This window comes from Ictalurus punctatus, chromosome 3 (assembly GCF_001660625.3).
Source record: "Ictalurus punctatus breed USDA103 chromosome 3, Coco_2.0, whole genome shotgun sequence".
Classification (NCBI taxonomy): Eukaryota; Metazoa; Chordata; class Actinopteri; order Siluriformes; family Ictaluridae; genus Ictalurus; species Ictalurus punctatus.
Window position 1 is genome coordinate 18767971 of NC_030418.2, and position 27476 is coordinate 18795446.

At 36.3% G+C, this 27476-nt stretch overlaps 1 protein-coding gene across 1 annotated transcript; it reads left to right on the forward strand.

Moving 5' to 3' along the window:
• Positions 1 to 13429: 13429 nt before the first annotated feature.
• On the forward strand, positions 13430 to 25951 carry sfrp5 (secreted frizzled-related protein 5). Its single transcript, XM_017464788.3, has 3 exons — positions 13430 to 14312; positions 20113 to 20190; positions 24894 to 25951. The coding sequence occupies exons 1-3, from the start codon at positions 13781 to 13783 to the stop codon at positions 25220 to 25222; spliced, it is 939 nt and encodes a 312-aa protein (XP_017320277.1). The 5' UTR covers positions 13430 to 13780; the 3' UTR covers positions 25223 to 25951.
• Positions 25952 to 27476: the final 1525 nt, after the last annotated feature.

Here is a 27476-nt window from a genome sequence, read left to right on the forward strand (position 1 = left end):
AGTAGGGTATGAGGAGGGGTGCCTTTGAAGGTAAACCTTTCCATTCATGTGAATTATTGTTCTCAGGTACAGGGATTGAAATGATCTAGAGACCAGTAAATCAAAGCCAGAGATTACTCTTCATGTACAGTTGCTCTTTTCCTCTGAAGAGTCCCTAATGCATTAAGACATATCAAACCAAAAGGTCAATGAAAACAGGTGATGGTTTCTTATTTTCAAGGATTTTCCCATCAGTTTCATATGTTGCCTGTCTTTTAAGTGGCAAAATTTTATATGTTAAAAGAAATTGCCAATAAAAAAGGTTTTATGAGTTTGAGAGCGCAATGAAAACCCTCTGTGGGACCATGTTCTGAGCTGATCTTAACCAGGCTTATAATCTAATCAAATATGCAACCCAGGATATGAAAAGAATGACAGACCTTATTTTAAGCACTAGTACATCCTGGAATAGTACCAAGAGTAAAGGGATTCATTGCGAAAATGATGTCCCTCTTATTCCAGACATGGTGTGGATGAACTCAGTGACTGCATAATGGGTGCTTCAAGGTTGTCACCACTTTCAAAGGAGGACTCATGTAGGGTAAGGATGAGAAGAGAATCAAATAGCCGAACTCCTATCATGTGTAATAATGCATGGTCAGATAAGATCTTCCCTTTCAGAAGAATGTTTGGTACGTAGAGATAATGTAGCCAATAATGTAGATTTGCATTTGATTAGGATTGAATGATTATTGGAGCTTAAACCACTGGGCAAGTGTCAGGAGAGGAATGGAGAAAGCTAACTGTGTTTTCTTACAAGCCTTTGACTGATCTGTTGTGACTGTTCTTGTACAACATCTCAGCAAGCCAACAGAATAATGCTTTTTAAAAGATTTTGTCTTGACTATGTTTCAAAACAGCATTATGTTCAGTTGGAGAGCACATTGTAAGCATTTGCAATGAAGAAGAACACATTAGACATGAGGAAAGGAATGAGTGTAAGTGACCCGGGGCTGGAAATTAATCCTACTGAAACGTCTTTTAAAAAGATTAGTATTGCATACAGTTAAAAACAAAAACAACAACAAAAAAACCCAAACATTTACACTGTAAAGAAATCTATACATGTTTCGTTATGACAATGCGCTTGCAGACAAAAATTGCAAAGAATTCCTTGGTTATGAGCTGAAAATGTCAGTGTTAGATCACTTAATATAATGTGTATTCTCCTGAGTTGTGCAACAGAAAGCATTCATCCCAGTATCAGAAGATCACAATTTGGAATCTTGACAAAGCCACAGGGAGCAACTTTGAGACCACAATTAGCCATGGGTGGGAGGGATGGCATACTCTATATCCTCTGTCAATCACTAGCCAATTGTAGGCATCTGTTCATATATGCAGAAGAGCATAGATAGTGCTTTCCTCTGAGTCGGTTACGCAGCATGGGCAGCAGTTTGGAAACATGCAGTTGGTTGGCTTCATGTGTCTTGGAAGAAGCATGTATTAGCCTTCACCTTCCCAATGTATGGAGATTTTTGGTGCACCTTTTGTAGTACAATACATACAATATTAAGGGAGAAATGATCAACTCTGAACAGTTACTTATTTTCCGTGTAGTCATGTTGGTCAAACATAGAAGTTTGCATTTACAGTACAATGTCATGCATGCTCCATGACAAGCCTAAACACCAAAACTCCACTCCCCAGACAACACCGTAGCCTACAATCATGGCCTACACAGACTATAATCCCCAGAAACTCACTCCACTGGCACATTCACATTCACCTGAATATTAATCATGCACATCTGTTTCCAATTACAAACAATGACTATGTAAAATGTCTCATTACAAAATACAAAACACTGCCTCATTACAAAATAATACTCAGTGTATGCTTTCCTGCACTTACCAACCCTTTTTTAACCTCTGTCTGTTTTTATTTTTTATTTATCCTTATTTCCTGTTTATTACAGTACTATGCAAAAGTCCATACAAAGAAATACTGTAAAGCAAAGATATATAAATATGAAATATAAAATATAAATCATAAATAATTAAATTAAATGTTTCTCCCTTTAAAAATAATAATATAAAGAGCAGTGAACAGCAATAAATGAAACAAAGGCAATATTTGGTGTGACAACCCTATGCTTTTAATAAAAATATTTAAAAAGTAGTCTCATTTAGAATTACTGCAGTTTTATGAGCTATAACTTTTATTGAACATCTTGCAGAACCAGCCCCGGTTCTTCTGGAGACACTTGCTTCTTATTTTTGCAGAAACCCAGCAGCCTTCATTGTGTTTTTTGTCTGAGAAGGGTCTCTAACATAATATGCTGCTTTCTTTAAAAACATACAAACATTTTTCTGTAACATCATATTTTGTGCTAGAAAACTAATGTTTGGGAATCTAAAATGCTTTTGTACTGACTCGATAATGTAGAAGTCATAAAATGAAAACCTATAACAAAGTTTGTACTAAAAAAAATAGGATAAAACTTTTGCACAGTACTGTATATTTTGGATTTTGACCTTTGCTTTATGTTTTGGGATTGTTTGACTGTTCTTAATCAGTTCTAAACTGCACTTGCATCTGTCTCTATCTCTGTCACGACATAATTACTGTGCAGTGTTTAAAAAAATAATTGTCATGTTATTTAATTTGTAGATAAATAAGTAATAAATAAAAATAAACACATTTTCTGTAGATTCATTTTTGACTAGTCACAGACATGCTCTTTCAGAAGTTCCTCTTCACTGCATTTAAATCCTTCAGGCTGCATTTGTATGATCTTATATATATTTCTCAACACCCACCCCAAACAACAAATCTGACTTCTTGAGCTGTTTCACTGATAAAAAATCTGTTCATTCATGCCAGTGTTTGAGGTTTATAATAAGTTTGATACAAACCTATCAGTTTGAGCATAGTGAGGGCATCAGGTCATCAGTGTCTAGTAATAAAAGATAATGTGCCCACAAAACTTTAAGGCAGAGGAATCACTCTTCACAGCGGTGGCAAATGGGATATTTGATCTTCTTTGCTGTCTTTGGGCTCATTTTTATCCCACGGTCTCTGTGACATGGAGTTACGACTTGGTGGTACCTAATTTATTAGATGGAGGACAACAAATGGGTTAACATTTTCCTAAATGTAACCCGTTTCTTAGGATAAAGCAAGATTTTTGATAAGATAAGCATACTTTCAAAATAAGTACTAGTAAATGATTGAAAATAGTTGTCACTCTGTCTTGTTATTGCCTGAAAACGCTGGCTTCTTATAGACCTCCTGCACGTTCTTGTGTGCCCTCATTGACTAGATAACTACTGATGTTCTGAGGGGTATACCTATTTCAGACTTTGTCTATTTTCCAGCAAATATAAGATTTGTTTTATCAGATACAACAGAGTTCAGAGCTGGCTATATTTCATATCTCCACTATCTTGTCGACAGGATAATGCCCTAGTGCTGAAAGTGGGTCAGACTGACACTGCAAAATAGCTACCGTCTAACATGCCATATTCCTGTCACAATATCCGATTCTCTCTATTTATTTATCTTTCACCAAAATATTTTGTCATTTTGAAATACCTCTCAGTTTTCTCAAGCCTGGAAGGAAAGAAAACAAAAAAAAATGCTGATAATCTATTCAGCCACACATTGCACAAGATCATGTGTGATGCCCAAAATTTACCGGTTTAGATTACATGTTAAATATTGTTCTAGATTTGTTTGCTCTGGTGGTTTAGTAACCTCACTATCCGAAGAGTGTGTCTGTGCAGCTCACATAGCAGCCACTGGTATTCACATTCTGTTGCTGCTTTTGGAGCGTCCTGCATTTTGAAAAGGAAAAGTATAGTTCACACATCTCCCTCACACAGTCCCATAGACTAAGACACTTCCTGCAGAAATGTTGCTGTATAAAATACAGGTGGGCCACCTGGCTGTTTCAGCACAGTCTTACGAAAAAAGACTTCATATTTTCATCAATAAGCCTTTCAGTCTTCTGTGTACTAGTCATCAGAAAAGTGCATATTAGAGCTATTATCATGGTTTGGTGCAGGTCCAGTTTCCTGCCGCTGCTGAAGAAAATGTGCTCCGAACACAGGTCTCGTTTCATTTCTCCTCAGTGTGCTCTGACCTCAGCAGACATGATTACACGGCAGCTGTGACTGATAAAATGTACTGTGAAAGCATGCTTTGCAATTACACAACTGCTTTCACATATTGATGTCTTATTCTGTTCCATATCCTCAGATTGAATTTTGTAATGACTTGGGATGTTAAGCAGTCCTGAACAACATGCTTCATGCAGCAACCTCCTGAGCAGGGACATGGCCTTGCCCTACAAGTTTAATGCAAAAACAGCAAAGTACCTATAGAGGTATGTACAATAGACGATCTCTCACACATTTCACAACAAACTGTTTTTTTTTTTTTTTTTTTTTAAAGTTTTTATGTTACAAGTGTATCATTAATGAATTAATTAGTTATCATTAATACAAATGACAATTGAAGGCATTATGATTGGAAAGCCTTACTGGTTTTCAGGAATGGATAGTACAAATGAGTTAGCAAGGTTGGACTTCAGTGGAACCAAGTGCAATAGCACCTGCAAATGTTGTAAGAAAATACACAGAATGGTATGAAGAATGAAGGCCTGGGCGGATTTCTTTTTAGTGCAGAGAGTAAATTTCTGCAGCCTGTCAGTGAGTAAAACTGAGTGAATCCGAGTGAGATGGATAGATCCTTAGATTTGATCTTCATTTTGGAAAGATATTTTTTAACCTATGTTACTGACAAATAGTACATAACACATCGTTTATTTTTTCTTCAAAAGGCCTTTGAAGAAGAAACTCAAAGTAAACAGACTAAGAACACATTGTCTAATTAAGATACAAAATACACAGAAGAATAGATGAGAAAAACATAAGTTTGTTGTTTTTGGTTTAAATACTAGGAGTAAAACGTTTCTGGTTACTGACTACATAAAACATGTTTAAACATTCAGGCTGTGTCTGTATATATCCCTACTACCCTACTATTTAGTAGGCAAAAGGCAGTACACCAAAGGAGTAGTATGTATGAATTCTCAGTATTCATAAAACAGTAAGCGAGAAATACCCAGATAACCTACGGCTTTCACTGAGATTCTGCAGTATGGAACCACTGGACACTGTGGATACTGCGCTATCCCATAGTTCAACGGGCCTGACATGGATGAGCTGTCAGAATCAAAAATGGTGTGTCAGCTCTTTTGAAGTTTTAGGTCACATGACAATGCCAACATGGCGGATGTAGTACGCCCAGATTGTATTCATGCTTACCACTTATAATGATCAGTACATACGGTTTCAATGGCCTGGCAGTGGGTACAGAATCAAATGCAATAGGTACTGTCACAGTACGTGATTTTGGATGCAGGGTCAATAAGTGCAAATTCTTGACAACTTGTGAGCGTTGCATTTTTTTTTTTGCTTGGCCTTTTGCCTTGACCTTTGACTCTTCTTTGGATTTGCCCTATGTTTGGTTTGTTTATGAAATTTTGTGGTTAACCATTGCCCATGTTTTTATTGATTTTGGATTATATCTTGGATTTTGTAACTATATGCCCTTCTCACACATCTCCTGAGTCATCTCTGTTACACATGGTCTTGAAACAGATATAAAAAAAAAATAGAAATCAGGAATGCAGCTTCCTATCTGCCATCAAGTGTGTGTAATAATTTGCCCCACATCGTTCGTATTATGCCATTGAAATTTTATGATGTAATACATAGCTCAAGTCTATTAGCTTCATTGTCAAGCTATTGATAGATACTAGATTTTAGCCATCCAATCTTATATCAAGACCAGCTGTCACTTCACTGCAACTCCATCTTGTGGTTTACTGTATGTGGGAGATGAAGTTTTGGGCCTGGTTTGACCCTCAGAGGGATCATGCTTATCACTGCATGCAAAGCCTTAAATCCAAAGCCAAGGCAGGTTTTTAACTCGCAGCTCTCTGCCTCCTTATTCTGCAAATTCTCTGAACTTCACCGGCATCTGTGGGACAAGATGCAGAGGGAATGGCTAACCGTGACATTACTAATGAAGTTCAGTCTCTCTGATGAGTCTCTGGCAAATCAGTCAGTTTCAGTCCATACTGTTACTTAACTTTGAAGTAATAGAAGCTGACAGTGAAAAGGAAACAATAATCAATTAATAGGACTTTATCCCAGATACATTGAATTACCTTAGATTACATTCTGTTGTGGAAGATTCTAAGTTTCTAATTACTCAGTATAGGGCTGCCCAATATGTCCATAATATATTAAAAATGTTTATGATATATCACGCTGATATACAATTACAGACTAAATGGATAATTACAGACTAAATGGAACTGAATGCAGAACAGAAATCTTTGAAATTGCATGAGTTTTTATTTTATTTTTTATATTTCCTCATTTTCAGTGTTCACAATTTAGTTTTTGTAGGCATTAAATAATACCATCAAAATAGCTCAAAATAACTATCTAAATAGGTCAATTTTTTTTTTTTTCTCAAAACAAAAAAACAAAATTATATATATATACTCACAGCATGACCACTGTCAACTTTGAACAATGAATGAATATCTGGTGCAACTGCTATCATCTTGTGTATGCATTTCATGTATGAATTATTATATTATATGAAAATGAATCATCCATCTACCCACCAAAAGTATGCCATGATGAGAGTCAAAGCTTGTTCTATAACTAGGAACTGACAGCACAGATAAACAGATATTACGCATGATTAATCATTATGGATAGCAGGAGAGCATGTATTACACCTTATGTAATCCGCTGCATTACTGCTCTTGTGTGTTGACACTGTGCACTCTGTTGGAAAGCTTCAGTAGCTGAGAAGAAAACAGACAAGACTTATGAGTCATAATTAGTTATCAGTTGTTCTATACAAAATGGAGAGGCTACATGACATGGGGTACACGACCTAAACTGAACAAGAGCCTGAAAACCAGTGCGAGGAACAGAACATCATCCAGCCATGGAGAGAGAGAGAGAGAGAGAGAGAGAGAGAGAGAGAGAGAGAGAGAGAGAGAGAGAGAGAGAAGAGAAGAGAAGAGCGAGAGAGGTTGGAAATTTCAGTCTCTGTGTGCATTCATCCATTCTGCTGTTTAAAATTCAAAGTTTAAGTTGCCAGAAAATAGATTATTATCCTACAAAAATGTCCCAAGTTTTTATTTTTAAAGCACCTGAATATCTAGTTTGTTACACACATTCTTGTTACTTCAGCCCTATGAATTTCTAAAGATTGTCTCGCTCAACTTTTCCTCAACGTGAAGAAGCTTAACCATGACAGATTGTTATGGCAACAAAGCCCAGACCCACCTCATAGACCACAGCAAAAAGGAAATGAGAAGGAAGCAGTGTTCACCTTCTGCAGGCTAACACAGAAACACCCAGTGAAAGTCTGTAATTGTCTGGATCCCAATTTTGTTTCTGCTCTGTTACTGAGCAAGAGTGTTGGGTAAGAGTGCTCAAAGTAAACGGTTCCCACCTTTGCATACATTAACAGTCAGGTATGGACAGCCCTGGATTTCATATATTTTTCATAAACCTCTGATTGAAATTTGTTTCTAAGACTGTAAATAGTGAAGTCAATGCCCATGTAGATATTAATTCCTGAATAAAAATGTAATCCCTGCAGAAATTACTGAAAAGGTAACCAACAGTCCTGCTTTCCAAGTGCTCTCCCTCTCCCTCAGATGGTCTGTAACATAGCAAGATGACACTTTTTTCAAGGTTGAGTGTAATATTTATCACAATGTCTCTCGGAGTTTGCTTAAGCTCATAGTTTCAGTTAATATTTGAAATGTTACTGAAATGTAATACATGTGCAAAAGAACATCCTGAAATAATATACATAAAGCAACTTATTTAAATCAGCCTGAATATTTGCATCTCTACTGATGATATTTGCACATGTTTTATTGCTATTCTCCCTTGGTACACTTGGATTTCCCATAAAGCATGTCAGTGGAAGTTTCACATCCTTATCCAGCTTAAGGCTTCAGAGACACACGGCACAACAGGCCTCCTGCTCTCTTCCTGCCCAAACCAAGGGCCGGCTCCTGCCTTTGAGGTCTTTCTATTCTCTGATCTGTCTCTTTGAATTTTGCTCCATGACCACGATCTTTTAAAGAGTATTTAAAAAGAAATGCAACATGATTGGAGGAAGCACAATCTGTAATGAAGTGCATTGACCACAAGTAGCCTGACTCCTGGTTACTATGTACAGTACTTTATGTGTGGTAACCCTCATATATATATATATATATATATATATATATATATATATATATATATATATATATATATATATATATATATATATATATATATATATATATATATATATATTTATATATATATATATATATATATATATATATATATATACATACATATATATATATATATATATATATATATACATATATATATATACATATATATATATATATATATACATATATATATATATATATATATATATATATATATATATATATATATATATATATATATATAGTGCTTGCAAAAATATTGTTTTCTACATATCTATCCAAATATATCTTTTAGCTATCCTTTGAGTCAATGTGAAAAAATGTGAAACAAAAAAGGCAACAGGGTCAATTTTCAGATAAAATTCAATTTCAAAAATGCAATTTCAATAGAAACAATATTTAATAGAGCGTGTTTATTACTATTTAATAAGTATATTTTAATCAAAACATGTTATTAAAATTGTATTTAACCGAGAATGATTGGTTATAGGCTGAACACAAGTGTTTAAGAAGCTACTTTTCTGATCAATGAAATTTAAAACTAAAATTTTTCATCATCATCATCATCATCATCATCATCATCATCATCATCATCATCATATTTTATCCATTCATTTCAGTTGTGTAGTACGTACTGTATTATTTTGATGGTAGATAATTATAATGATCTCCAGACTTTAAGATGTTAACGGTTAAGTTGTTTTTGTCTATTAAAATATTTCATTCGATGTTCAGCTCTTGCATTAAATTGTCCTCTAACTCGCTTGCGTTATGTATCCAGTAGGTGTAATAACTAATGTGAGAGAAATTAATAGAAGAACTGTTGTGTATTTTATTTGGCGTTTTGAGGGCGACTTATTTCAGAGATAAAATATAGAAACCACTGTGTCAACTGTGCACAGCATGAGTGTTAAATAACAGGGGTTATAGAAAAAAGGGAAATTGATTTTAGGAAGGATATTTATTTTGATATTTAAAGATGGTCTTTTGTTGTTGAGTTTGTATAATTTATTTAGATTTGATGAAATATGGATTCCAATGTACATACCAACTCAGCATCACAACTAATAACTAAACATCATAATTTTCTGTTTAGGGGTATTTTTATTTTGTACAGCTGATAGACTAAATTACTAGTGTTACTTCATAGATTATAGACAGATGAAAGGGGCAATGAGGAATTTTATATAATTAAACTGTTATCAGCATATAAACTGTTATATGACTAGGTACCTGAGATGACAGATAATAGTGTAATGCTGACCCATTAAAAATGTTGCCCAGCTATAATTATTTGGGGTTGTTTCATCAGTATCAGAGAAAGCTGAAAAAAAGAATAAAGATAAAAATTGGTTTTCCATGATACTACTACTACTACTACTACTACTACTACTACTACTACTACTAATAATAATAATAATAATAATAATAATAATAAGAAGAAGAAGTAGAAGAAGAAGAAGAAGAAGAAGAAGAGGAGGTACGTAGAAGAAGTGTTTTTTTTTTTTTTTTTTTTTTTTTTTGCATGTATATGTATATGGAACTACAGTGTCTGTTATTTACTGTATATTGATGACATGGTCGCATTTGCTTTGTGACCTGTCTTTACTTCCAAAAACATCATTGATTTAAATAAAGTTTGCTGAAATTATAATCAGCATGTTTAAACAGTTATTATACTCTGATTTATATTAAGAAGCACAAATAGCAGTTATGCGAGACTCTTCAAATAAAACAGTATAATAAATATAATAGATGGGGAGCCAAATAATGGCTTTAATAGCAGAGCAGATTTGAGCATCATCTGGCTTGTCCTGTAAACCTAGGCCTACTTGCCTTGTGCTCTCTTTAAATATCTATGTCACTCTTGTATATGAAAATAAACACACACACACACACACACACACACACACACACACACACACACACACACACACACACACACACACACACACACACAGACCGTGGGGGGGATGCTTTTTTTTTGTGCCATTCTTCACTTTTTCACAGTTCTCCTTGCATTGCTTATTAAGCATTTACAGAAGAGCACATCAGAGCAGCAAGCCGAGTCTAACCCTTCTGAAAGTGTTGAACACTTTCAGAAGTGCTTGAACTTCATCTTTAACCATGGGAGCCTTAGTTTCGCTCAAGTCATTAAACTTACACACCTCCTGCATGCTTGTTATTAATGCTATCCTGATTCTGGACCAGGTAATGAGGTCCTGGCATTGGAGATTATTTCACATTAACACTGAATAAGTAATATATTTGCACAATTGACCCATTACTCAGGCACACTGTTCAAGATCTTTTATTATCTACCTTAACATTTAAACATGCCATTATCACTCAATTGAAATACAATAGCACAAATCTCACCAGCAAACAACAGTAAATTTCATAAAGTTGTTTGTAGTTCCAAAAAATAAGTAGTGTTTTTCCTCTCTCTTAATTTAGAATAGTGTCACAGAATATTCCACATATTCCAAATACTTCATGGTCGGACAATAAACCCATCTAAATATTTGCCCTGATAGCAGTTGTAAACTTTAGGGAGAACAAGACACAATTATTGATTTTTCAAGGAGCAAAGGTTGATGGCACTTTTTCAGCTAGACTCTGACACAATCTGCTCAGTAAAGCGAATTTCCATCAGTGAGAAGGAGTGACTAGAGCAGAGGGACTCAGAGTGCACTGCTGTCCAAGCACCATTTCCTTCAGCTGAGAGTGCAGTGGGAACTCACTTTTATGAAGTTGTTGAACAGTTATCCACTAAGACACAAGATAACACGTTTTGAATTTCCTGTCTTTGTGTGTCTCTGTCTCAATATGGAACAGTACCTGTAACTTTGAACAACATAATGCTGTAATCTTTTATCACTGAACTATGTAAACTGTGAAGTCAATAAGAATTCTTAGTAAATACCAGTCTCAGTGTTTTACACCTATAGATGTACAGCCTGTACAGAAAAGTGCCAGTTAATGAAAACATTGTCTTTTGATTCCTGCTACTTTAGCTAAAGATTGGGCTGAAATACTAGCTTGTGAAAGGTGAAAGGTTTTCTTATATATTCAGTAAAACTTTTTAGTGTATAAGAATTATTAACATCTATAAGTCAAGATTATTATTAACCTTTGTGTTCAAAGTTTGAGAAAGGAATCAATGGTTTGTGCATTACACTCCTGGGCAAAAAATGGGCCAAGCCCAAAATAGCAAGATATTAAGATTTAACGGTCTTACCAACAAATTATTGGTCAGATAAATAGCAAACATTAAACAAATGCACCGCTGAGCCCTCCTGTGCCACCATTTGCTTGTTCACTTTTGCGGCAGTGAACTGTTAGGGAAAAGCTAGAAAGAGTGAAATTCACTTATACAGTCTTCTTGTACACAAAGGTACAATGATTAATGAGTAAAACGTTTGAAGTAATATTCAAACTAATACATGTCTGAGTGTACCAAATTAAAACAAAGTAATAATTAAATAAATACAAATACAAGAAAATAAAAAAGAAATAAATAAGCTGTCTGCAAGTTTATCCATAAGGCTTAAACATTTAAAGAAATCAAAGGGAAAAGCAATCCCATACTAAGTTTAGTAAGTTACTTTATCTAGATGTAGTGGTGGCTCAATGGTTAAGGCTATGCATTACTGCGCAGAAGGTCAGTGGTTCAAGCTGCAACTGACTCCAACTTCTTAACAACCTGGGATATATGAAGAAAAGACTTTCATGGTACTTTAATGTATATGTGACAATTAAAGGCTGCTGCTTCTTGCTAATTTCCTTACCAATGATTTATTTGTTAAGAACATTAAAAGCTCAATATTTTGCCATTTTGTGCTTATGACGTTTACATTTTTTTTGTTTTGCCCAGGAGTGTATATGACCTCCTGTTTTGGTATCCTTTGATAGCGCATAATCTTACAGTAAGTATTTTTATCTATTGTACCATGTTGAATACTGGATTCTGATTGGTCAGAAGGTGTTGACAAATTTTCTATTACAGCACAGTTCCTGCAATAGTTCCAACCACAAGGTTATGCAGTCATTATGTTTATGCACTCTTTTTAATGTTATTATTTCTATAAGAACAACAGGGACATGTACAGCGCATAAACCACATGAACAGAGTTTGTTTTTTTAAGTGTGTAATTGTTGAAATGATTATTTTGCTGGATTCAATTCTGTGTCAGCATTATCTATTTTAACTGTAAGATATATTACTTAGTCAGGCTAATATGAGGAAAAACATTTTACTCAACAGCTGGCCTTCCAGCTGACCTAACTGTTTCCTAAACTAAGACAGAGAAATATTAAAGTGTTCATTGGACATACGACTCATTGAAATTAAAACTTGGAAGGCAATAGAAATGTATGCAGTTCTTGTGTAAGGTCTATCAGTAAGACTGATATTATAAACTGTTAATGGTTAGTTGGAAAGGGCTGCAATGTGGCTGTAAGGCCCCCTGCTGCCAAATGCTTGCAGGCTAAAAGCTGGGCCCCCCATGTGTGTGTGTGTGTGGGTGTGTGTGGGTGTGTTTGTGTGTGTGTGTGCATGTGTGTGTGTGTGTGTGTGTGTGTGTGTGTGAAGGCCGCTGATAAAAGTTGACAGAGAGAAAGCCTGACTCTATTCACATCCAAGCCTGGCATTAGCATATCTCAAATAGCATGGCCAAACGTCCCTGACCACCTGTAGCTGCACTGAATCTCAATGCCTCCCCGTGAAGTTTCTCCTTACTCACCATGTCTTAAAAAATGGAAAGCTGAAATGCAAAAGAAGAATGTGTGTATGTTTGTGTAGGTGTATTTGTGTATACACATATGTAAGAAAGAGGCTGAACACACTCCACACACATACTGCTTTCTCTCTCTAACCCCCACACACCCACACACACACACACACACACACACACACACACACACACACACACACACACACACACACACACACAGAGTTTGTGCTACTGGCCAGGTTGTGTGACTGTCTGTAGGAGTGTGTTGGGGAGGTGGGCTATGGGGGAGTGCCAGTCCATTCAGGGGTGCCTCCCACTGCAGAGCAGTTGGCTATGGTCAGGGGAGGCGGGTCTTATTCAGCACAGGAGAAGACTGTGGGAGGTGGAGTGGACTTGCAGCTTGCTAGGGGGCTGTCGGCTGGTAAAGCCAGCAACCCACTCCTTCATATTCCTTAGGTGCATCTTAGAGAGCCTACAAAAGAGCAGAGCAGTGAAAGCTGCAACTCAGCCCTCCTTGAAGAGTCACCTGAATGACTGAAGTCAGGAGATTGCTGTACTGGAAGATTAATGGGGCAAAACTGAGTGAGAGAAGGAATCGCAAATTACACTGAAAAGCTTTCCATTGATTTTCTATCGTCAATTCCTATTTAAGAGGAAAAAAGGATTATTGTATTGCTTCCCTGCTTACCCCAGCATTGATAAACTATAGAACTCAAGAAGCATGGCTATACATAAGAGGCAGGTGTGTGTGGCTAGTTCACTGACGTTAGCACTGGGTCTGGTCTTCTTCAGTTCAGCCACTATGGCAGAGGAGTACGACTATTACAGCTGGCAATCCGACAACTTCCACAACGGCCGCTTTTATGCCAAACAACCACAGTGTGTGGACATCCCGCCTGAGCTACGTCTCTGCTACACCGTTGGCTACAAGAAGATGCGACTTCCCAACCTGCTGGACCACGAGACCATGCCTGAGGTAATGCAGCAGGCAGGCAGCTGGGTACCCCTCCTGGCCAAGCGCTGCCATGCAGACACACAGGTGTTCCTCTGCTCACTGTTTACTCCTGTGTGCCTGGACCGGCCCATTTACCCCTGTCGCTCTCTGTGTGAGGCTGTCAGGAACAGCTGTGCTCCTGTCATGGAGACCTATGGCTTTCCCTGGCCTGAGATGCTCCAGTGTGACAAGTTCCCCATTGATAATGATCTCTGCATCCCTGTGCAGTTCTCTGGGAATCATGCCACTCAGACTCCAGGTATGACTCACACATATTTGAGAAATCACTTTTTTTTTCAAATAAATTATTCAGAAACAAAAAACAAAAACAAAAAACAAACAAACAAAATATTGATTAGTACAATGTTACTTATTAAAGGACTAGTATAAGTATATACCAAGAAATGAGTGAAAAATGAAACGGTTCCTGACAAAAATACAGAAGATATGTCAAGCTCCTGAGCCATATGACTGCTTTAATCTATACAAGAAACTTCATATACTATTTATGCAGGAAAGTTAGTAATAACTGTTAATGACTTTACCAAATAAAATATACAAAAATGATACAAAAACATACAATACAAAAAATATATAAACAAAACTTTTATAATGACAATGTAGTACAGTGAGTCAGTAATTGTTTTTAATAATTGTACATAATATATAATACCTAACATTAAAATGAAAATAATTTGAATTTGCAGTTAAGATAGAATATAACTAACATTTGCATGATTAACAGCATTGAAAATTTCAGCAAAATTTCTATGCTTAATCTCAGATATACTCAGATATATACTCAGATATATACTCAGATATACTTAAACTCAGATATATTCATACTGCATTGAGTAATGCAGAGGCAATGAGTAGATTACTGGTTAAAATAAATAAATACATAAATAAATAAATAAATAAATAACAACAACAACAACAACAACAACAACAACAATAATAATAATAATAATAATAATAAAAATAATAATAATAATAATAATAATAATAATTTGGTCATAATCACCAGTTCTACTTAATCGTTCTTTATTTTCTCTTTGTGAGTCTTCAGAAAGTGAAGGCAGGGAATTCATGTACAATTAGAGAGACAAAAAGTACTTCGAGCTTCCACTATCTACAAGTGAAATCTCATTTGGAATGTGAAGGGGCAACTTCTGTTGTGTCTGGCGTCTGGCGTCTCTCTCTCTCTCTCTCTCTCTCTCTCTCTCTCTCTCTCTCTCTCTCTCTCTCTCTGTTTAGCCAATTAGCCAGGGAGCCAATTACTGTGGGTAACTAATTAGTACCAAAACCATACATTAGTTAGCGTCATTGAAGATATAAGTACCAACCATAAAAGAAAGAAAGCTGAAGTGGAAAGAAAAGGAATAGAGCAGAGAAGAGGCAGTGATATTAAGTAGTCATTGAAGTAAGGAAAGAAGCAAGTTCTTTGTCAATATTCAGATAATTTACAAAACATAAAAAACAAATAAAATAAGGGAGTGGCCAAAATGAAAAACAAACGCAGTGCATTCTTTCCTTGTCTTGAGAGAATGCAAATTCAACATATTCTTTTTTAATTTTTTTAATTTTAATAATCAGAACAGAGTTGAACTAGCGTGGGTTGTCTACTAAAATATAATGTATCCTTGTGCTAAAAGAAATTCATACCAATGGGGTAAATGTCTAAGAATATTATTCATTTTATGTTGAGATATTAATTATTAATGTTTTAATATTTTTTTTCCATTAATGCAAAGGTTTGAGTGTAATAAACATGTCAGACCCCTATTTATATATTTACATAATAATTTCTAAATAAATTGGGAACAGTCAGTCCTTAAGTCTATTCTGTAGGGGCTCCTTTGCTATTGCTGAATAAAACTGAAAAATAGTGATTGTACCATATAGGTAAAACACCCCAAATTTGTGTTTATTGTTCACAAAGCATGTGTCTGTGTGTGTCCTGGGTGACAAAAGAGGAGAGCATTTAACAAGTCAGGAAGTGAGGAAAACATCAATCATACTGACTTCATGTAGTAAAAATACAACTGTTCCAGTGTTATAACAACCAGAAAGAAAAACACTGTAATTGCTTTGTCAAATGGAATTCGGTTCTACACAGTGCTTCTGATCCGACCCCTTGCTAACCTCAGCTATAAGCAGCTTGGCTTTGTTTGCAAAGTTAATCTCAGAATTCTCTAACATTTTGATTGCATAATTTTGAGTAATCCAATAACTTCCTGTGTCCTTTCAGCTATATTTCTGCAGTGAGGCCCTTTAGCTCTCCTGCAATTACATTTCATCATATGGTCCAAAAGTATGAAATCTAGCAGTACTGTGTAACCAGAGTGTAAATTGTCACACCAAATGCATGAGGCTGCACATAGCCAAACACTCACACTGATTTACTAAAGGGGCATGGCGATTAGAAACAAGAGAGCATGGCGAAACAAGCACACATAATATGGATGGGTCTGGTCTTTTACTGGTCTGTCGAGCGCTCCAGTACACAGTGAATGGTTGTCTAAGCAAGGTAGAGGGGGTTTTCTTCTGTAGTCTAAGGTGAAATCCTCCAGGGCCAGTTCACAGCCAAGATCCGAGTTCCTGAATAGGTATCTGGAGAGTACCATGCCTAAATGATGGATGCATTCTGATAAATGGCATTTCTACAGTAAGGGAGCAATGTGGGTGGGTGTTGGGCTTCAGACATTAATTACAATAGCAGTGGAACATTTTTCACATGTGAGAGATGCTTGTTCTCTCAAATCTAAAGTCAAACTCACAGAGCAATAAATGCGATCCTCTCTTAAAAATATGATCATCAATTTGTAATGGTTTATGTCGTAAGTGTTTTATCATTTACCTGTCTGAGAGCAAATGAGCCATAAAATTATGTATTCTGAATGTAAATGAAATGTTTGCCCTGTACGATTGAGTTATTTGCTGGAAAAACAAATAAAAGAAATTATGTGCCTAGAGTAGACAATATAGCAGACAAAATATACATAGAATACATACAAGATATCAGGCAATAAATAAATAAATAAACCGCATTGATAAATGATAAACTCTGAGATATCCTTACATTTTATATTTTCCAAATGACTGCAAATAAATGGAGATTATTCAATATTGTTTTAATCACTTTATACATATTTGAAGAAATGTCAATTAAAAATAAACCATGTTTTTTTTTTATAATGATGCTTTACTGTATGCTGGGTGCATTTAGTTAAATGTGATCTGAATTGAAAGCTCTAAATCAGATAATCTGCAGCAAATTCAAAAGGCACCTCTGTAACATTTACTAATAGAAGCACTATACATTATTTGCTTGGTCGGGGGTAGTCTTGGGTCATAACTTTTTAATGTGATCCAGTCAGCCACTTGTGATCATTTAGTCACTTGTAATCATTTATCTAATGCATCCACAAAGGATATCTAAAAGAACCAAGAAATATAAAATGCTAAATGCTTGGCTGAATCAATTGCAAATAGCTTGAGATGGTCTATTAATGTGAGTCGATCACTAAATCTACACAGAAACTCAGTTTGCAGAATTCCCAGTGCTACCTTTTCAGGCACATGCTTTGGCTTTACTTCAAGTGGGCAGCCTGCCAACAAACCACCCAGCAAATGTGAATAAATTACTCTGCAGTTCAAATAAGACATTGCAGTTTCAAGAGTGTGGCTGTCGGACAGTGTTAGAGACTGAAGCCATTAAGTGAAATGGCACAGTTCTTTTCACTAAGAAAGAGATTGTGTGAGTGTCACCAGCTGAGCTGCTGACTAGAGTTCTCAGGAAATGTATATGAATTTCGGCTGGTCAGTGCATACAGAGGGGGTTCGCCACCACTCACCACCACCACCCAAGCAATGAAACCTACCGAACTTTAACCCTTCATATTATCTGCTATAGTGGTTGACTAGGGACAGGGGTGATAAACTCTGACCCTCATTTTTCAACCTAGAAGAAGGAATCAGAAGGGGGGCATGTAACCACTTAACCCCAGGCACATCTGCTCTCTTTGGTGATTTCTAGAAGTTTTGATGAGTGCTCAGTGAACAGAATACAGATGTATACAGAACTCATTTCCAACCCAAATCCTCAATAGCCAAGTCATAGAAAATAGTCAATCTTCATACAGTTACTACATTTCTGTTAAGTACACACAGGTTCCTTAGTAGTTCACTGGATATTTAAGTGTTGATAGGGAAACACTCTATATAGAACCTTTAAGTATTCCCCCAGAGGAACAACCAAAGTAAAATGCTGTAAAAGGAGTGTAGAAAAGAGTCCAAGGAGTGGAAATCTGCAAGGTGATAGGAAACCTGGAGCTAGACAGAAAAAATATAGAAATATCAGTGCTGGCATACAGTGGCTTAGTGGTTAGCACATTCACCTCACACCTCCAAGGTTGGGGTTTCAATTCCAGCCTGTGTGTGCAGAGTTTGCATGTTCTCCCTGTGCTGCGGGGGTTTCCTCCAGGTACTCAGGTTTCCTCCCCCAGTCCAAAGACATGCATGGTAGGCTGATTGACATGTCCAAAAGTGTCCGTAGTGTATGAGTGGGTGTGTCAATGTGTGTGATTGTGCCCTGCGATGGATTGGCACCCTGCCCAGGGTGTACCCTGCCATGTTCCCCATGCTGTATATGGGGCATGAGCAATATAGAAAATGGATGGATCGATCAGTGCTGCTGGCATTGACAATAAAAGATCAAATGAAACATTTGATGCAAAGAAACTGCATGTTAGTAGGTTGATGGTTACTTACATAACATAACAAGCTTATTAAGTGTCCATAATGGGTATTTTTTTGTCCTGGGAAGTGTACAAAGAATGAAATATATAATCATAAGTTATTAGTCACTATACACAAGCAACTAACAGTTCCCTGTGATATATTACAATACCTAAAATTATGTCTGTCTTCAAACTGCATCTGATATAATTTTACCATGTAAACTACATGAGAGTTCATTGACTTAAAAGGCCATTTAAGTGTTGTTGTTTTTTGTTCTTTTTGTCAATTCTTGTTAAAATGTGCTGTATGGATGTGGTACGCTAGTAGGCTAGCACCCATCTTTATTAGCTAAAACTGGCAAGTCCATAGACAACATTACTGTAACACATTTTACATTCATCAAATTATTTATAACCACATAGACTTTCATTTGTGGAACAAAACTGCTTGAGTTTGTGGAAGAAGTCTGAAGTGACTCACTGCAGAGGAAATCAAACATCCATTTGCCTGAAGCATTCCCTCTCATTATTATTCTGAAAGCAATGGATTAAGCACTATTAGTCCTGGCCTTTAGCCCCTTTTTTTGAGAGCAGCAGTGGTGCGCTTTACATGCCTCCCTGTCTCTCTGCACAAAACGAGACCCCATTAGAATGCACATACACACACAAGGATTGCTGTGAAAACACAACAGTCTCTATGTCTGTAAAAAGTCTTAGCACAAATGATACATTATACATTCAACCTATGGTTTAAAGGGCATCAATGTAATCTTTTACATAAACTGAGATTTAGCAAATACAATTGTCTCCATTCTTGCATTCGTCAGATTTGTTCTTGTTACTGGAGCCACCAGAGGAGAAACATATGACTTCAGCTGTCACTCAGTAGTTGCTTGAAAAAAAATCAGGAAAGTGCATTTTTCTGTGGCAGGTTTTTTTTTTTTTTTTTTTTTTTTTTTTTGCCATGCCTGTACACAAAAATATACACGTACCTAAATTCAAACATTTTCACCACCTTAATTGCAAGCCAAACATTGCACCAGACACCTGTTCTGTGTATCCTCACCGCAGAAAATAGCATCTGACAAGACGAAACTCACAAAGTGTTTACAAAGTGGTCAGTGCGACTGTGAACCTGACTGCAGACCCACATCTCCCTGCAACTGAATTATACAAGGCCAAATATTGTGTCTGCCCTGCATGAGGGACATGAACCCACAGTCTTTATCAAAAACAAAAACAAAGTAGGACTGTCATATCATTTTGAAAATAGTCAATCTGTCAAATCATCTGTATTTTCTCATTTTCTCTTGCCAGCTTCAAAAGCATGTCCACCCTGTGATAATGAACTGAAAGCTGACACAGTAATGGAGCACTTCTGTGCCAGTGACTTCGGTAAGTAAGAATCTAACATTGCTACACACACACACACATGCACGCGCACACACACACACACACACACATACACATGACAATCCTTGTGAGCACCTTCCATTGACATAATTGTTAATGCAGCTAATTAGAGCTAGTGGCTATTAAATCGAACACAAAAACCCTTAACATCAGTACCAAAAAGAAAAATGTAGGCACATTGATACATCCCATGCTATTGCAAAAACCCTTAGTATTTGAATTCTGTGTTGAAGACATTGTTCAGCAAAATGTTGAGTTGTTTACCTGCTCAACTAATTTCTCCAAAATGAGAAACACATGCTGTGTGATTCACCAGCATTCATGAGACAGGTGCTTTCTGTTATGCAGGAAAACTAGTCAGAATTGTAATACTGTTGGTATTATTGGTTGTGAAAGTAGCGAAAAATATAACAATATACAATATAATAACACAGTGGCTTAGTGGTTAGCACATTTGCCTCGCACCTCTGGCGCTGGGGGTTCAATTCCTGCCTTTGTGCTCACCACGTGCTTCAGGGGTTTCCTATGCGTACTCTGGTTACCTCCCCCATCCAAAGATATGCGTTATAGGCTGATAGACATCTCTAAATTGTACGTAGTGTGTGTGGATGGATGTGTGAGTGTGTGTGCAACTGTGCCCTGCACTGGGTTGGCATCCCATCCAGGGTGTCCCCCGCCTCATGCCTTGTGTTCCCTGGGACAGGCCTCAAGCTCCCCGTGACCCTGTGTGGGATAAGCGGTACAGAAAATGGATAGATGGATGGATGGATGGATGGATGGATGTATATTAATAATTTTAAAATGCTATGTAACTCTGTGTTCCACATTGTGCAAGAACCAAAATTTCTCCTCTATACTGGCTGAAGGTCTCTAAAGTTTGTCTGAGCTTCCAGAATGTCTGGTACTGACCTATTAAAGGTGGATCTCTAAGAACTGTATTTCTCTGTTCAGAGTTGGCTAAAGAAAAGTTCAGAAAAGCCTTTATAAAGTAAAGGCCATGAAGTGGCTTCATTCTGTCAGCTGTTTTTGGCTGTACAGTTTGTTTCACTTGGATGTAGCCACCTACTTTTGTATATAATCACATTTAAGTATGACAAATTACTTGCACCAATGTGTTGAGTAGGAGGATTGACTGTTCCATTATTGCAGACATTTGGACAGACAGCAGTCATATTGAATAAATATTTGTGACTGCTCACAAGCAAATGTCCTAGTTAATCACTTATTTCAAAGTAAGCCTAATTAATAATTCTTTGCTCATATTTTCCTGTTACATAGTACCATTTAACATGCATTCACTGTTATTTTGATATATTTCCTTGGTGGTCTGCACATAAATGTGGTACAGTATTATGTTTCATAACTGTATGGTCTATTTGATTCACTTGGATGTTATTAAAAAAAAAAAATCTTTTTGTGTAGTGTTGCTTCCAGTTACCACAAGGAAATAACATTCACTATATCAGAGGTTCTTTACTTACTAGAGTGCCAGCACAATTATTATTATGAAGGCTATAACTAAAAAGACTTGTTCGACTGTCTTAATTGGCCAGTTTACAACATTTTTAATGTCCTGTTTTATTTTGGTATGTTTGAGCCTAATTATGTGACTCAAACAGAACCCTTTCAATACTTCTACAATTTTCACACTACTCAGAGTGAGACGCAGCTTCTCAAGGGCTAGAAAAATCAATGAAAGAGACCAGTGAAGGTGATGTTTAGTGCACTGTAAATCTCAGGGCGAGAACATTTCCAGGGCTTACAACATTTAAAGACTGCCAAAGACATTCATGGAGATAAAAATAAAACTAGTTGTAAAGTGTTTCTGGTCAAAAAAGCTGTTATGAATTTGCCATGCTGTCCAACTCAATAACAAAAAGGTAAACTGAATAGAAATTCACTTTCGATCCTAAATTCCCTCACAGAATTCGAACTGCAATGCATGATTCACAAATTATGAGAGATTAGCTGTGTTGGATTTGTCTGAAATCCTCTATGGTACTAGCTTTTTTTACACTTTCATTGATAAAATAAAAGTATGTAAGAATCTGGATTACAATTCTTGCTGATGGTGAGTTTACTTATTTTTACTGATTACTAGGAAATACAGTACATTACAACTGTCAATGTCATGTGTTAGAACCCAGAACTGATAAATGACTATATGTAATGTAGTATATCAGTCAGATTACCCAAAATAACTCAAGTATAAATATACACAGATTCAGGCACTACCTTAGTCACTAGCTTACAGTCACTGTCTTAGTGGTTTTTATAGTAATTCACAAGAACTGCAGTTGAGGAGAACAGGGGGGGTTCAAATTACAGTTTTTTCACTTACCTCAAATCAAATAGATCAGCCAGGAGATGTCTCTACTGGAGCTCTGTGGTTAGTAGGTAATAGAATGTTAGCATTATTCACAGAAAATCCCTGAACAATTCTTTACAATGAATTCCTTTTTGAAAAGCTTTTCTGGCTGAATTCTACAGAAAAATTACAGTTTGAAACTTTAGATGAGCAAGATATTCGACAAAACATCAATGTACTGTTCCAATTAGTTGAATCAAAGGTTTTAGATGCTAACAGAGCTCATTTAAACAAGATTTTGTGCATTAGCACATCTGCTATATTATTGCAAAAAAAAACATGATCTGTTTCTGCTCAGAGTGAATACCTCTCCTTACCTGCATTCATCAACCCACTCCACCAGACCAACCAGCCACAATTTAGACCAGCTCTTGTTTAAAACATAAGTTCAGCTTGTCATCACAGTATTGCCCAGGCTTGCTCATACTCACAGAGCATTATAGTTCATGGGCAAGTATTAAAATCAAAGCTTATGTATAGTTAATCTCTGGATTGTAAACTACTTCAAAATGCAGCATAACTCTATAAGCCCTTGTTTTCTTAGTGTTTAACATGATCCTTTGCTATTGTGCCATCCACCTGGGCCTGCACTGTTTGTTTTTTTGTTTGTTTGTTTGTTTTTTTCTTTTCATACAGCTTTTTTGATTAATTAGTTTTTTGAAAAATTTTTTGTTACTTATCCTCAATACTTTTGAATTGTGTCTGATGTTTCTGGACGAAATGTTACTGTCAAACTAATGTTTATGCTGCTGCCATAGCTCAGTGAGGAGAATGCTAGAAATCTGTCTTTGCCAAGGTGAAGCCACTTAAACCTCTACTGGCACTGAGGATCAAGTGGGATATGAATAACTTAATCAACTACCAATAACAGAATATATGCTATAGTATATGTATGCATTTTTATTCATTAAGATAAGTGCTATAAACAATATTGTAAGTGTTACTAAACATACATTTATCACTGAGTGTATGATCAGTCTCATTAGAATTAATTATTTTAGGTTATTCACATATATTTCTATTTCATATAAGAATTTCACAAAAAAAATTCTGTAAAATACTTTTTAATGTATTCTTGTTCAGAAACAATTAAACACTTTGATAAGTCATTCAATATACATGAACGCATCTCCAGGCTCCATGGTTTGAGCCTGAGATCGGGTTACTGCCTGTGTGGCGTTTCTGTGCATGTGCATCTTCTCGTGTCTACATGGGCTTCCTCTGGGTTCCTTTGTTACCTCCACCTTCAAAAAAAAAAAAACATACCTGTAGGTCTAAGCTGAATTGATTGCCCCTAGGTATGAATTGGGTGCATGGTGCCCTGTAATAGACTGGCATCCCATCACTGGTGTATTCTGGTGTATTTCCACTTCACACCAAGCGTTCCTGGAATAGAATCCAGACACACTCTTACAAAGACCAAGATAAAGTGGTTGCTGAAGATGAATTAATTTTGGATAGTAGATTTGGTCTTATGAACTGGACTGTATTATGCATCTGTATGTTTAATCCTGTAAATTCATTATGAATTTATTGTTCATGGGTAAATTCTTTTTTAAATTTCTCACATAAGCAGGAGTCACTTTTTAAAAATGTACCCACCACTTCATTCATCATTTTAATACAGCAGTGTAAGACTTTAATATAAGACTTATATTAAGGACAAACCAGGGTTTGTTTTTGTATTACATCTAACATATGCATTAAAAAAATGCACTATTTCCTTCCTGTAAAAAGTAGCATTAAGCCTACAGTTAATTTTCTGGAACATAAGTCTTCATGATTGTCATAGACAAGACATTTTCCTTAATGCTTATGTAAGTAGTAGCTCAGGCTCTGTAGAATGCAGTGAATGAGGTGGGGAAGTGCTTGGGCCACTGTAGGAGTGTTTCACATCTGTCTTTGAAACTTTCCATTCGTCTCTCGGTCCTGTCCCGGGTGAATGCAATTAATGCCATCCATGGTTAAATGATGCTCCTCTGGGGAGGTGTAAACTATTCTACTGAATGAGATAGCCCAGGTTGTTCCTGTATGGTTGTTGTGAAACGTCTTGCTGATTGAGACAGTACAAAAGAATGGAACCAGTATGACGGTGGGAGCCCTAAAAGGAATGAGGGGATCTCCCTTAAATGTGTAAAGAGAGAATGACAGCATGTACATACATACACACACACACACACACACACACACACACACACACACACACACACACACACACACACACATTTCCACTGACATGACATGTTGATATTGTTCTTTGTCACTGGGTGAAAGTAGTTTGTTGTTAAAATATTTAATTCTTTCCTGTCTCCTCTAGCACTTAAAATGAAAATCAAAGAAGTGAAGAAGGAGAAAGGTGACCGCAAGCTTATTGCAGCTCAGAAGAAGAAGAAGGTTCTCAAGATGGGGATCCTGCGTAAAAAAGACCTGAAGAAGCTGACGCTGTACATCAAGAACGGAGCGAACTGCCCGTGTTCCCAACTTGACAACCTTGGGAGCAGCTTCCTCATAATGGGCCGTAAGGTGGATCAACAGCTACTGCTCATGTCTATTCACAAGTGGGACAAAAAGAGCAAGGAACTCAAGTATGCCCTCAAATACATGAAGTCTCAGCAGTGTCCAACATACCACACTGTCTTCCAGTGATCGATGACTATATAATTCAACTCTGCTCACTCAAAGCTTTCCAATCCCCTTCTGCAATTACCGTATTCATTTTATTCAGCAGTTCCCTTTGGGAAGCATTCATTGCTAATGGTTTCATACTTCAGCAATCTTCATTTTTGTATATATAATTGTACTCATTTACCTTTGTTAGAGCAGAGGATATAATATCATTCCAAAGAACAGTACTAAGTGAAATGCCATTTTTGGTGTGGTAACTGATCCCACATCATGAGGGATAAGAAAGATATAGGAGCCAATTTGAGCTGATTATGTTAATGTCAGAGTGAAGTGAACAATCAGTAAGTAAATATTAGATTAAAAGACAAATAGCTTTTCTGGTAAACTTTTATTTTGTAGATATGGATAAATAAAAAAAAAAAGTGACACCATAAACCATGTAGATAAGATTATGGTTATGAAAATGCTTCTAAAATGCGGGGACAGCTCAAAAATGGTTCACAATAAGAAGGAGGTCTGACTGCAGTTATTTGTGATTGTTGGTCAGAGGGACTATGAGTAGCACCTGTAACACTTCCTTGTTCTGAGAAAGTGTCTCATACCAGCCAGTTGAATGGCAGACTCTGGACTGAACCTCACAGTTTGGTTGGTGAGATCTCTGATGCCTTTTTATAATTTGTTCTTTTAAATATTCATTTTTACTGAAATTATTATGACTTATACTTTTAAGGAATAAAAAAAGGAAAGAAACTTCTGGTAGGCATATCATTTAAATTCATGTTGTCTGGTTCCTCTCAAGGTTTCTACCTCATATCGTCTCGGGGAGTTTTCCTTGCCATTATCGCCTCTGGCTTGCTCATTAGGGATAAATTCATACATTTAAATCTATATCCTGAATTTATATATTTCTGCTTTGGGACAATATCCATTGTTAAAAGCGCTATACAAATAAAACGTAATTTAACTGAATTGAACTGTTGCTAAAATAAATGATAAAAATCCTTATGCTAGAACTTTCATTAATGTATTGCTCTAGTTTTGACCATCATCAAGGTAATAACAAAATAAAGCATAGAAAGGTAAAATCAGACACTATTTAAAATATCTACAACCTACACTATATGGCCAAAGGTTTGTGGACACCTGACCATCACACCTATTTGTGGGCCTTTACCAAACTGAACTTTTAGGATGAACTTTTAGAATGCCAACTGACCCCCAGGACTCCTTACCTTGACATTAATGTCCAGCCTGACTAATGTTTTTGTGGCTGAATGAACAAGTCCTCACAACCACACTCCAAAATCTAGTGAAAAGCCTTCCCAGTAGAGTAGAGGCAATTCAGAATCTGGAATGGGATGTTCACAAAGCACATATGGGTGTCAGGGTCAGGTGTCCACAAACTTTTGATATATATAGTATATATCATATGTAAATACATTCAGAGAATGAAATTAACAGAATTAGAAGAAACTTGCTCTCAGTTCCATTTGTGAAAACTGAAAAATCAGGATTGGTAGCTTCTGTCATTTTACAGCCTTTAGTATTAGCACTCAGCCAGCATTGTGCTGGATATGCTCTGTCACCACTGTCTGCAGATCTGTACAGTGCACACCAGGACCCTGGCCTCTCATTAGCCTGCTGGCTGAACAGACTAACACACTCATAAATACAGTACCATGCACATATTTAACTGATGTTCAAAATATATTAATGTTGAAGGCTGAAATAGGGCATGGGAATTGTCCATTGTAAGTAATGAATTAACCTACTGGAGCCATTGGGTTGTGGCACAAAACGCTGTAAATACACCAGACTCATGAGAACTAAAGTCACTCATATAAATCTTAAAGCAAGAAAGAAACTTAATTATCATACACATCATATGTCTGGTGGCCTGGGAAACCCCAATGGTTGCTGTGGCTAAATTATGGGAAACGGCCAAAAATGATGAAAAATTGGATTTTGAACAAAATTATGTTCTCTAATTTAAGAAGACACTCACACACACACACACACACACACACACACACACACACATACACACACATTATATATATATATATATATATATATATATATATATATGTATATATATATATATATATATATATATATATATATATATATATATATATATATATATATATATATATATAGTTGCAATCAAAAGTATGCAAATCAGGTTTATTGTCAAAATGTACAGACGTTCCGCTGTTTTCAATGAACAAACCAAACAAAAGCAATTTAAATAGTTAAACGCAAAGAATGCTTC

What these genes read in the sequence shown, in the direction of transcription:
- sfrp5 (XM_017464788.3), top strand. Translation starts at nt 13,781, where the DNA reads ATGGCTATACATAAGAGGCAGGTGTGTGTGGCTAGTTCACTGACGTTA. An exon ending in TCATGCCACTCAGACTCCAG is followed by an intron (nt 14,313 to 20,112) that starts GTATGACTCACA and finishes TTCTCTTGCCAG; the next exon opens with CTTCAAAAGCATGTCCACCC. An exon ending in CTTCTGTGCCAGTGACTTCG is followed by an intron (nt 20,191 to 24,893) that starts GTAAGTAAGAAT and finishes TGTCTCCTCTAG; the next exon opens with CACTTAAAATGAAAATCAAA.